Here is a 13,548-nt window from a genome sequence, read left to right on the forward strand (position 1 = left end):
GGACGCATGCCCCCATGAAAAATCATAGCCTCCCATCGCTCCCTACTGGGAATTTGGGGAAAAAAGTAATAGGATTATTAAGAAAGTGCTGGGGCTTGTGCCCCCCCTACCGTAACAGCCAGCTTCCCAATGGCCTCCCTCTCCCTACAGTGAGAACCTCGGCTTCATAACTGAGATCCTGTGTAGAGAGCACTGATCCAGTTGTCAGTCCCAGTTGTTGCCAAATGGCAATTTTTTATAAATCTAACTCGTCCATAATCCTGAACACATGAGAAGAAAATATGTACATGCATTTGACACTAGATTATGTGCATCAGCATTGCAAGAAACTTTAGCTGCTGTTTAAAGGATCCAGGAGATGAATTTTTCTTAGAATCACTTTTTGTGTATCTCTGTACTCTTTGTCCACATTTGAAGACTGTTTGACATCTTTTTTGAGTTACGTGATCTGAACGGTGCACTTTTTCAAACATTAAGAATTGACCAAGCATTTCTGGACAAGTGAGGGCGCTTTCGCTTTGATGTAAATCCAGGAAGACATGGTTCAGGTTGCATATTTTTATTTCAAGTCGTGAACCCCAAATTTGCTATGTGGGAACATTTCTGTGAAAAGGATTTTTGCTGGATTATTGCAATATACTTACACAGCAATAAATAACCAAAGAAAATGAAATCTGGCATGGCACTGGTTAAAAAAATCTAGAAGTTTTCTGTGCACAGATCAGCGCATGCAACACTGAGATTCAGTACCTTAGATGACATCATAGTTCTGCTCATGAATATGCAAATAGCATTAGCATAAAAACAAAAATGCATCAAAATATGGGTTAAAATTGCAAAACAAAAATTTAAAATAAAGTTAACTGAAACCCAAAGATGCAATTTCAAAGGGTTTTAGTAACATTTATAAAAATATTTCTATATCCTGGTTCCTTAAAAATTTGCCAGCTGCTATTTACATGTAACTTTAACACTCAACATTGACAAATCAAGCAACTGCAATAAAGATGAATATCTCCTTGGAGAAATGCCCAGCCTGTATGCCAGAGGTCACAAATCAAATCCAGTCCAGTCTTTGTCAGACTTCAAACTGATCACCAAATGAAACTTTGCAAAGTTACCTGTGTGGTTTATTTTGTCATTTTTATCTTCAATTTCCCAGACTTCCCCCTGCCAGATCTGCCCATGGAGCAGCCATTTACGATGGGAAGTTGTGGATTTTTGCCGGCTATGATGGAAATGCCAGGTAAAAGTCTTCATACTTGTCAAAGTTTACATTAGTGGTGTGGTCTATTTGGCAGTGTTCCAGCAGCAACCTTTTTTTACAAGTATTGAAGAAGGATAAAAAGGAGCAGCTGGGACATTTTGACAAGAAACCTTGGAAACATTTTCAAAACCACAATAAAAAAGTCTTGAGTTTGAATATTGCATTGGTGTTTTCAAATTTCATGACTTTGTTCTTTTTGAGTGACAACATTGTGCCAAAAAAGGTAAAAATACTAGTTTGGGTTTAATGCAAAGATTGTTGACAGATAAACAAGTTTAGTTTCTTTCTTTTCTTAAAATGTTTGCAACTTCAGGTTTTTCAGATATAAAAATGGTGAAAAGCTGTGCAAATCTAGAGTGATTAGAAAGATTATGTGTTTGAAGGTTAGATTGCCTGATGGTTTTGATCCTAACAAAACCTTTCTGCTTTTTTTGTAGAACACCGCTAGGATGGAAATGTCATGACATTAAACTTTCAATCTGTGTCTGTCAGATTTGTTGGGAAGGAGTTCATTTGAAAAATATTTGATTGAAAGGAAATGTTGAAGTTTTTGCTTGTATGGGATACAAATGACAACAGTTTGTCAAAAAAAAATCATCCACTTCTACATTCTGTCAGATCCTTGGAATGTTTTGTGGGCAAAATGTAGATGGCATGACCTAACTCAATTTTTGTCCCCCATAACTGCATACCGGTACATTATACATGCATGTATTCTTCTGGTCATTACCTTGGTGCCATATATGCCCCCCTCAAATAAATGATAGCATCATAAAGTTATGTACTTACCGTTAGGTAGTATTGGGTACTATGACTTTTGTAAGATGAGATATGGATGATTATTGAGTTACCATCTTTAAAAAATTTTGTTTGTTTGTTTGTTTGCATGTTTGTTTTCAGGTTGAATGACATGTGGTGCGTTTCCCTGAATGGCGACTCCAGAAGCTGGGAAGAGGTTGGTTGATCAGTTCTGTCCCTCACCATTTGTTTGAATTTTTTTTAGTGACTTAAACATTAAAACTGACACCTTGTTAAAGCTTGTCTTCACTCAGCGTCACAAAGCTCAACTCAGCAGGGGACCAGTCCAGCAATACACCTGAGTTATTAATTTGGCCGGTAACCCGTTTATTGTTTTTTACTTTTTTAAATAATTTAAATGACACTGCCCAAACTTGGCAAAATTGTACGTTCAGGAGCTTTGTGTAACAACTATACTTTGAAATATGAAAAGAGGTTGAATACTTTTAATCACATACAACTAGTAAGGACTTATACACAGTGCTTAATAGGAGAAATCAAACATGTAGGTTTTGATCGGGCCGGCATTGAGTTGGTAGAAGGCATTGAGGGCATTGAGTTGGTAGAGCCCATTGAGCTTTAAATTGGTACAAGTTAGGTACAGGTACTTGCAGTTAGTGGGTGAATTCTTGCACTTTGTTTTAGGTCCCTGAGGTATTTGGAAGTTGACTCAACTGTTTTTCCTGAGGAAGTTGAGAAACCAGTTGAGAGCCATTAGGTGCAGGTCTCAACCGCAATTGTTTGGGTTGGGGACTTGACTCAAAGGAAACCTTTAAAAGTCATCCTCATATACACGTAAATGTCATTTTTCAAAAAAAGAAAGCAATTCCCAGTGTTACAAAGGTTGGCAAAAGCTTGGCCACAGATTAGAAAATTTTCTTTTAAATGAAGTAACACTGAAATGGACACTCACTGAGTGGTGCTCAATGCAAGAATGTACATTGCTTTTCAAAACAGGATACCAGGCAAAAATTTTGTTTAATGTAAATTGCTTTGACTGGTCCCTATTTCACCGAAAGTTGCTAAGTGCCAACAATACTTGCTTAGCAAAGACAGGTCACCAACCAAGCATCTTGCAGCATATTCTTGTATCTTCTGGCTGGCTCTCAACTGATTGTTGCTGATGACATGAATGTGTACACTCTTCTGAGTGCTCAGGCCAGGATTTCGGCAGCAATTTACCTGCTGAGCAGCTAAATATTGCCTTGTTACCTTTTCTGCTTTTCTGGCAAAGTGCTGTCTTGTGACAAAGGGCTTGGTTGTATTTGTTGTGATGTGGAAATCGAAACCATTGATTTACATGTAATTTATCGTCTTCCTTGTATCTCTACCAATTGAAATCCTTCTTGACATATTAACCAGACGTCTGTTTTGTTCTCCTATTTTGCATCATGGTGGTATCTTTTTGGATGATTACCTCTGCCAAGACCAGGTTAACTGTGGACCAAATTCTAGACTTGGTCTCAACTCTCTGTGACTGAGTCCAGCTCCCTATTAAGTCATTGCCATCACTTCAAATTACCACCGCAAGAAGCCCAGTGATTGAATCTGCTAAAGCCAGGAAATCAGAAACATTGTGTTCAGCTTGTTGACATCATGGCTATTGGTTCCCCCAGGCCCATGGCTGGGGAGCAAACCGGTTGTATTCCCTCAGGACATCCGTAAAGAGATTTCTTTCAAAGGCGGGAAATTTGCATTTAAGGTTTTGAACCGGACAAAAATTGTCAAGTGAGGCATTTTTTTTTCTTTTTTGGCCAATTGGTTGATGAGTCAGGTCCTCACCAATGTACGTGGAATGCTCACAAGAGGAAACAATTTTGCCAGGTCGATGACCGAGAATGATATCAGCTGGGAAATTGGGCGGAAAGTTAGCAACTTTGGAGGATGTCATCTCACTTGACACTTGTCTAAATATGTGTCATTTTTAGAGTGACACAGTGTAGCACTTTTTGTCAAGCCCATCACAGATCCTGTCTAAGGACCAGCCACAAGTAACAGGGTGAGCAATGACAAAGGAATGCTTTTGTTGCAGTTCAGGTGAACCACTTGTGATCTGGGGACTGCGGATCAAGCAGATCCATATTCTGATCAGTGATCCAAGTTCGGTCTACTGACACTGGTCACCGGTGTCCACCTAGTGGTTAGCACGAACCAACTTTGGGTTTGCTGATCGCGATCCAGATTGGTGTGAAACAAAGACCCTTGGCTGTAGACTGGATGACTCGTGATGGACTCTTCTGCAACACTGTTTATGGAGGGAACCTCAAGGGTGCAGCCAGCTGCAGAATTCTCTCTTGCCTTGGTACCATTCACACTAACTCTTAAATGTTGATTTGTTGGTGTTGGACATATCAGAAGTATACAATTTCTTTAGATTTGAAACACTGATATGCAGTAAAATGCATACACAACTCCTCAGCTACTCGTTTGCAACGAGCCTTAAACTGTACCCAGAGAGGGCACAACTTTCTCGGCAATGGAGGCTCCTTAAGTCAGAACTGAACTTCGTTGGTTCACAAATTTCTAGAAAATGCATGTTACGATTGCATTGCTATCAACAAATGAACACTCCCCACCAATGTGGCTCTTTTCAACTGATGTGGGGGTGCTTCTGCGCGAGGTGGATATGTGCATCAGGGCTGTGTGGTCCTACCAAGCGGATGCTGATGAGGCAAAGAGTGGATTGGTAATCTAGTCAAATACTGCTGAATGTCCTCTCCCCTTGAGTACTTGTTGTTTATTGAACTTGACATCTGCTTGGGCATTCCTGACAGGATTTGAACAATTTTTTTGCTCCTCGTCCGCATTCAAACACGAATTTCCTGGCTCTGTCTGAACTTGATTATCAGTGGCTAAGTAACAGGGTCTGCTCTTGTGATGTCACACTTGTGTTTTCCCTACGAGTGGATGCTAACACTGTGGCTGGCCATCAGTACAAAAGTAAAAGAGTAACTCACAAAGTGTCAAAAATCCCACGCAGCTATCAGAATATCAGATAACTAATTCACCTACTACTAAATGAAAATACAACCCTCCTTAAAATTAATGGGACAAAGGTCCATTTTGAACAAATTGGAGGTAAAATTTAAAACCGACCAGAAGGTCATATTTCTGCAAACTTTGGCTACCCATACAAGATGTAGGCAAAATGAAAATGGTCTGTTAAGATCATAGTCTGAATTTTGTGTCATAAGCAATTGATAAGGATGCATGTTCAAAGGTCAGTGCAGTTTTCCCATGACTTCTAACAATCAAGTATTGAATGGACTAAAAATAAAAACATTTCTCCCGAGTAACTATGATGCCTTCCCAATTTACCCCTCTTGTTTCGTTTGGACGTATCTTAACTTGCAGAAAATCAGAACAGCATGTGAATGTAATCTTTAGGAAAAAAAGTCCGGAACTGAGAACGGGCGTTGTACTCTTCCCCAAGGAAAGACTTTCAGCCCAGCGGAGTCGTGCCTTATACTGATTTGCTCCTGGGAATTTCCTCAGTATTTTGCCAAGTAATGTAATGAGACATTAAAGTCAATGGTCAGTGAGTCCAGATTTTGCTTTTTGGTTTTTAAAGAGCAGAACTGTTTAACATTCTTCGGTACTCTCTCAACAAGTTGGCACCCCCCCTCCCTTTTTTATCAAGTCTTGATGCTTTATGCTCCCATCAGCACCATCTGTTTGCCTCTAGATCTACAGTTCCGGCATGGCTTCTAAGCTATCCCACAATGCAGCACAGCATCAGGAATTTTAGATGTGCTTTACCGGACAATGGGTCTAATAGACTCACAGTCTGTGCCTGTCAGTTGCGGTTGTTATTCAAGTTTGACACATCTTCCTCATAATGCACCACCACTGACCTCTAGGATCCCCTCCAGGACATCCTTGTCAGTTTGCTTCTGTTCTCTGTATTTTTCGCCAGTTCTGAATCCAGGCTTTATGTTCTTGGCCGTTGACATGTTTTCGTTTGACCCAATTAGGATGCCACAACTCTTAATTAACTGAAGCTTACCCCCTTTTTCCGTTGATGGGGAGATAGGGAGGCAGTGAAGGGAGTGCAGAAACTTGCTGAGTGACGTGCTTGGGCAGATCTGCCAGTCACTTAAAAAGGTGACTTTGATGAGGTCATTCGTTCAGAGATATGTCTAAAACACAATAAAAAGAGGTCCGGGATTGGCTGCAATTTACCAGTTCAATTCCATCAGCTGCTGTGAGCGTGAGCCTCCGGGGTCGTCCAGTATTGCTCCCCTGGAACCCAATTCCTCAGAGGCCTCAGGAAATCAAAGCAGACGTTGGTGATCCCCCCTTGAGGGGACCCCCTCCTCTTGGCTGATATATTTCTGTAACCTGTGTGACCCAGGGACGTGGTTCTCAACAGGACTGCAGGCAATGAGAGAGGAAAAGGGAAATAAGACAATGAGGGCGTGAAGTATGAGAAGTTGTAAACGATGGAGAGACGTTTGGATGAGGGGGGGGGAGTTGTTGGTCTAGATGAAAATTCTCCGTCCCTGGATTTTGTCTGAGAAGCACATTTATATAGACCTGGATGTTAACTTCCGCAATCGGGGTTCAAGACGGAGTCAACTTGAAAAGTCGCGGAAATCCAACTCTCTCCCTGGAACTGGGCATGTTTTAAGGGATTAATTTCTGGGAGAAATGTGGAAAGCTGCACGGAAGTGCTTGTAGCTTGTTACTGTAGAAGAGGATGGAGATAGATGCTGCTTTGTGAAGTTGACAAGACTGGTACCGGTACCTTATCAGAGGAGAGAGTCAAGAGCATTAAAAGGAGATTGTTGTCTGTGCTGAATCGTGCACTGCCTTATATGTTCTTTATTCCTTGAATTCTAGAAAAACAGATTTTTTTCTTCCCTCAAATACCAATCTTTGAAATGGGGTGTGGAGAATTTTCTTTAAGTCTCGGGTAGATTGGCGAAACTGAAAGAATACCACGCACACGTTTCCCTTCCTCAACACTGCTTGCTCTCTGCTTTGTCACATTCTAATGAGGCTCGGGTTAGTCACACAACTAATTTCCGTGCCTGCACCCCAGGTGCACCCCTCATGTGCCCCAGGTTGAACCTATTCTTGAGGGGACTGTGTGGCTCAAGCCTCACACCCTATGGTGTGACTTTTTGGCACTTTTCACCGATGGTTCCCCCTGGTTCGAATCAAGGGGTGGGACTTGGGACAAGTGTTTGGTGCCCATTTTACCACCTGGAAATATGAAAAAAAAAAGGCTGGAGTTTGGCCCCCAAATGGAAAAATGTACTGTTCCTTTCCTTTCATCTTTCTTCAATGTCTGGCACTTGTTGATTTCGTTAACTTTTCAAAAGGACCCTTTTGACTTTAGTGAAATTCAGCTCCCTTGTGCCACTACTCTCACTGCTTCAGTTTTCCCCACACTTGCTCCGTTTACTCTTTCCTTTTCCCCCGTTCACCTCACACCCATGTTATCCTGGAAACTCTTAAATTCACGGTGCATTTCGGTGCGTGTGTAACCTGTAAGGTTCCTCTCCACCTTACCCTCACCTCCTGGTCACCTCTCGTTGATTAGTGGATTTTGTACTCCCCTACCCCCGGGTCCACACTGTCTGATTTCTGTGAGTTCAAAGTCATCTTGGGACCTCCCGCTGTCGATAGATTTGTGTAAATGACCCACCCAGATGAGGGCCCCCCTTGAAAAAAGATTGACCGTTTATCATGAAAATAGTGTGAATCATTGCCTGACTGATACCCCCTACCCTCCACCCGATTCCCTCCACCCGATTCCCTCCCCCCATCCTCCACTTGATACCCTCTGCCTCCAGATAGAGGGGGTTAGTCTTCATGAATTTAGCCCTGCTCTGTCTCTTTTACTGCTGCCGCTGGGTAGGCCGCCGCTGACAGAGGTTGTTCCCCTCTTTTCATCATTATGTCTTTCCTTCTGTGATGGCAGAATTACTCCCCCCGTTTCCCCCTTTGTCTCTGCCCACTTCCGGAACCAATTTCAGCTCTTGACCAAGTGACCTGGAGTTGAATTCCTGCAAACTAGAAGCAGCTTACCTGGATAACCTTTGTGCACAGCAGTGGATGTTGTTTGGCCTGCAAGGACCTTTTTGTTGTAGCAGTCCCTCCCCCCCCCAAGTCATAGTTCTACTCATTACAGATTTCAGTCATGAGATCACACAGGTGCTAAAGCCCAGGATTCAGAATCTCGTTTCTGGGAATTTCAGTTGATGAGAAATAAAGCGAAATGTGAGGGGAACCACTGAAACTTGCAAAGACATTGAAGTGTGTCCTAAAACTTATTTCATTAGGATTAACCGACTTGGTTTTTTTTCTGTGCCTTGATATTAACATTTTCTAGTACCTTTATATAATTTCAATAAACAAGCGTGTGTCAATTGATACAGGCAGTTTCATTTTAGAGCCCCTGTGAGACATTTTTGCAACCCTTCCCTGTGCAACTGCCCTTGAATTGAACACTGCCCTCTGCAGTTTGGTTCTGTGCAGCCAATGAAGTCTCACTGGATGTACATGTATTCATGTGGACCACACTTTGGCAAAGCCACTGAATGAAACTGTATTTGGATGAAAGAATGCACAGAATTATTTGTACAATTTGAAAGAGGAATCATCTTCACCAGTTATTTCCTTACCATATTTCACATTCTCACCGATTGAAACAAAACTGTTTATCCCCCCAGAAATATGTATGTCTGTTAAAAATTTTCATTAGAGCAAAAATGTATTGGATACTTGTAAAATCTTTCCAGTTCTGCCTAAAAAACAGACCTTAAAATAGGAAAAATTATCTGATAAGACCATGCATACATTTCTTCCCGTAAGGATTACGGTGTCCCTCACTTGGACACAATCAATATTTATTTGTAACATTCTGAAACTGTTTTCTGTCTGATGTAGGAACTGACCTTAAATTGACAATTAAATGGGGGCTAGTTTCAGAGTGCTGTTTACTGTTAAGCAAATTATTCTTGCCAACCACAGCGCAAATATTTGCTTAAAGGGTAACAGAAATAGAACACGATTAGTTCACATGAAGTATTTTAAAATAACAATATATACGTAACCATTTCGAAAACATTGTGAATTTAATGTTCATCCCATTAGTTGTGACCCAAAAATGAATAAAAAGATCCTGCATTTCCCCACCCGCAAAAAATCCCCTTTTTGCCATTTGCTCCCAGACTAATTCGATGACATCATCGGCAGACCACTAACAGGTACAGTGTACGTATACATTGCGCACAGTACATGCAGTATCACACACTTCAAAAGACCACGTTGTGTTTGATGTAGCTTGGCCCACAGGCAAACACTGTCTCAGTTCAAGAAATACACGGTAGGACAGTGTCTTTTAATCCACCTTGAACTGAGGGCGCATATAAAGATTTCCATTGTTACATCACTAAGTTAAGTAAGTTTTCCTGCTTACTGTCCCTGCAATATGCGGAGCCTCTGTCAACTTAAATTGTGTACATCAAAGCACTGTGAAATTAGGCCATGATGTACAACTGACAAAAAGTCTTAATCATGTGATTTTGAGTTCTGGTATTGATCTGATTAAATGAGCTCACTCTTTCTGGTCGTGCTGTCTGTACAGCCATCATAAATATCCATGATTTTGGAGGTGGAAAAGAAATTATGATTGGCTAATGTAGCCACCAATCACACAACTGGTTGTTGGGACATGCCTTGTGTATGGTTGTTATAGTAGACAGTGAATTTATGTCCAATACTCTTCTGAAATCACCAGCCAGGAAATAAGACAGATGTAGGGAGAAAAGCTTTGCTGTGAAATGGAAGGTAATAAGTCTGAGAAAGACTTTACCTTCTTTTAGAATCATGGCAAAAGCTGAGTTTTGAATAAATTTTAAATCCAGGATGTTGTGCCAATGCTCTGACATCTAAGCTGTCTAGCCCTGTGTTGGTTGTTCCTCCTAATTTGTTAGTAACTTTGGAAAGGAGGATGCCTGTCCACACCAACGAAAGCAATAGAGCTGGGTTGCTCATTTGGTAGCGTAGGAATGTTATTGTCAGGAAAGTTTTAAGTTGATATCCACTTTAGTTGATTTCTGTTATTTCTTGATTGATTTTAGTATTTCTGAAATTTTTCGTTTGCCAACTGCTCATTGCAAGAGGTATAGTTGCATTTATTTATTATCTCTTTCATTTTTAGTTTTGAACTTGCATTTTAAAATTCAGAACATAGCAATTTTCTTGGAAAATCAATGTGACCTTGTAATTATTAGAATGAATAGAATTAAATGTGTGCTTTATAAGAAGATCCCGACCTTGGATACACAGTCGGAAATGTTACTTCTTTGAGTCAATTCCTTGTGAAGTTTCTTCAACTTTAAAACAAACATCCCTTGTGAATGTCAGTCTATATTTGTCTGTGTGATTGTCGTGATGTTAGTCATCCCCGGAGCAGACAGTGACTCGAAGGATACCCATGTCTGGGCTTCAGTTCAACAAAGATAGTCAATCGGTGGACGCTGAGCCCCTGGGTTAAAAGTACCAATAGCCTGACCTTGTTCCTGGACTCCAGACAGCACAAGTCTCCTGTCAAATCCTCAGAGAACCAGTCTGTAAATATTACTTCATTTTCCCCTCTCCCTGTTTTTATTTTTAGAATGAGGTAAAATGTGGTCTATGTATTGATGCATTCACGTTAACCCCATTGATTGACCTTCAGTGACCTTTGCAACGGAAGAGGTACCCGTCTCTAAACTGTTGAACCCAGTCAAATGTGCCCAGTGCCTTGTGGAGAACCTCAGACAGATTTTCGGGGCACCTCTTTGCATTTGCTGTCTGGCACACCAGCTGCCGTCGGCCAAACACCCTGAAAGGTTGAGTTTCCACTTGATTTGAAAAACTTGACGTTTCCAAGGTTGCACTGTTTTCCACCTCCAAGTCTTCAGCGATGCAGTTGACGTCATACTCTTCAGTCTTCTTAAACATGCAACAAGCTCACTCCAAACGGCTGTTTCATCCTCGTCATTGTTTTCTCAGCCTTTCCATCTTAGCAGCAGGTGTCTGTCTCTTAGCTGTCAAAAGAATTCTGTTGCTAGCATTTTGTAGCAACTGTAGTCTCAAACAGGCTGAAGTAGATGACACAGCGATGCTTAAGATGGCAAATTTGGCACTGTCATCATTTTTCAGGGCTAAAGTATGTATTTGGTCGCTGCACGCAGGATGATGCATTCTATTCCAGTTTAATCCCTAGATTTTGTCCAAGCTAGTTCTCCAAGGCTGCTCTGGGCTGCTCTCCCGTCCCCATCACAGTCAGCCATGGCTTGACCTTGAGTTTCCTCCCCGCTCAAGTTCCACTGTTTGTGTCTGTCTTCCCTCCAACCTCAGCTGAGCAGAAACAGTGGCATCACATGATTTATGCGATTTTCTGTGGAAGCAGACATGTCTCAATCCTGGAGGAAACCATCTTCATCCTGTTCAGACCTGACCTTCCTTCACGCAGTCTAGCTCAGATGTTTACTTTGAGCAAGTTTCTGCCATCTTCAGTGCATCTGTCATCTTCAGAAGCAGTCACATATGATGTCTTACGTTGTAACAGACCACCCTCATGTCTTTGTGTTTTTCCTACTGTTTCTCACTGGTCTGAAACTACTGTCCTGCGTCCTTCAGGGTGCTCAGAAGCTAGTCACTTTAGGTGGCAAAGAAGCCATCTGTTCTGTGAAGCTCCCCTAATATCATCTCTCAGAGTTGCCTCAGGTGTCTGTCCTGATCTTGACAGCCAGGGCAACTTCAGTAACCTCCCAGTCTTCAGAATGAGCTGTTTGTGAAATCTATCGCACTCCATCATGATATCCCCCACCAGCATGTCTCACAATTGCTACTGGTGTCACACCTATGTCATATTTGTTAACCCCTCTTTGACACTTATCCTGAAAGCATGCTTTAGTTGACTATCGGCCTACTCTTTGGAGCAGAAGACTTACTCCTGTCACGTAGCTTCTGCCATCTTCTCAGTCCTCCCCAAGAAAGTTTCTCAGACAACACGCCTGTCCCACTTGCTCAGCCCTTCCTGACTTGGGTCTGTGGCTATCCAGCTGGCCTACCTCCTAGACGACATAATTACCTCACTTCTGGTAATTGATTTCCAAGTTCCACAATGTCGCTGCAGACATTTGAGCAGCCCCATCTTGGTGTAGCATCTACCTGTGCTTCCCGATCACGTGGAGCACAATTTGCTCCTTCGCCTCCTCCCAAGACGTGGAAACCAGCAACACCTCCAGTGACTCAGCAGCTTTCTTCCTTCAGATTGAATACCGTGAGACCACGTTAAGTTGTCCCAGACGCCACGCACATCTCGGATTGGGTGGGGACTTTGTCCCACGCAGGCCTGGTCCTACTTATCATCAGTCAGCTCTTCCATCACAACCATGTGGTCCATTTAATGGAGCTCAGAAGCCTAGGAGATTTGCTAAGCATATTTGCTGAGCAGAAATAGGTTGACGGCCAAGATGCAATGCATTGTATGTTATATATGACTGGTTCTCAGCCAATTTTAGCTTGGCAGATAAATTTGATGAGCAATATTTTCTCCTTGAGATTTTAGTTGCAACTCAGTTTTTCCTTTGTCATATCTTTTTTCTTTCCCCCCCCCTTTTGGACAGATTCAACAAGAAGGCGACAACCCTCCAACCTGCTGCAATTTCCCCGTTGCTGTTGCTAGGGACAGCATGTTTGTCTTCTCAGGACAGAGTGGTGCCAAAATCACCAATGACCTGTACAGATTCTGCTTTCAGGAGAAGAGGTGAGATACCAGACCCAGTAAAGAGACTGTTGTAAGACTGAGGTGCTTAGCAGTTAAATGTGGAAACAATCACTAAATGATTTCTCGTTTGATAGCCACAAGAAGATTGTAAATGTTTGAAATTTGTATGAGCTGAATGCAGCCCTGGTCTTCAGATAGCTATTATTGCATGATGCAAAAGCTCATGGGGCTACAACAGTGTTGTTTGTTTTAACTTATTTACTTAGTACTTACAAGTACTTTTAAAAACTAAAGTAACTTGCTGAAAGTACAGCATAATAAATAAATAGTAAAGTAAATTAAATAATAGTAAATTAATTTTGGATTTTTTCCCCTTGCCCGACATGTATTTCAAATACACGTTGGACACTTTTTTTCACGTCTGGCAAGGGGGGAAAAAATGTAAAAATCCAAAATTAGTTTACATCTCCCCGGCACAAATCCATCCTTGGAATAGTTGTTCACTGTACCCACTGCTACATCTGATTCGAATCAGCCAGCCGACACCGGCAAGCTTGGTGGTCGAGTGGTGAAGATGTCTGCACTAGTAAGCAGGTCGTGGGTTCGAGTCCCACCCAAGTATGCTTGTAGTTTTTTCACAAGCCTTCGGGGGCACACACTGAGCATACAGTGTTGAAATACACGTCAGGCAAGGGAAAAAAAAGAAACTCCAAAATTAATTTACTGAATCGACTTGTTCATCACTACAAGG

At 41.8% G+C, this 13,548-nt stretch overlaps 1 protein-coding gene across 1 annotated transcript in view; it reads left to right on the forward strand.

Moving 5' to 3' along the window:
• lztr1 (leucine zipper like transcription regulator 1) overlaps positions 1 to 13,548 on the forward strand; it is a 47,599-nt gene that overhangs the window by 20,769 nt on the left and 13,282 nt on the right. Inside the window, exons 6-8 of the mRNA XM_087140994.1 lie at positions 1,163 to 1,246; positions 2,168 to 2,222; positions 12,697 to 12,836. Coding sequence (XP_086997120.1) covers positions 1,163 to 1,246; positions 2,168 to 2,222; positions 12,697 to 12,836 — 279 coding nt within the window. The remainder of the gene's footprint in view (positions 1 to 1,162; positions 1,247 to 2,167; positions 2,223 to 12,696; positions 12,837 to 13,548) is intronic.

Source organism: Acanthaster planci, linkage group LG09 (assembly GCF_054643075.1).
Source record: "Acanthaster planci isolate LZ-2023a linkage group LG09, COTS_SCS, whole genome shotgun sequence".
Lineage (NCBI taxonomy): Eukaryota > Metazoa > Echinodermata > Asteroidea > Valvatida > Acanthasteridae > Acanthaster > Acanthaster planci.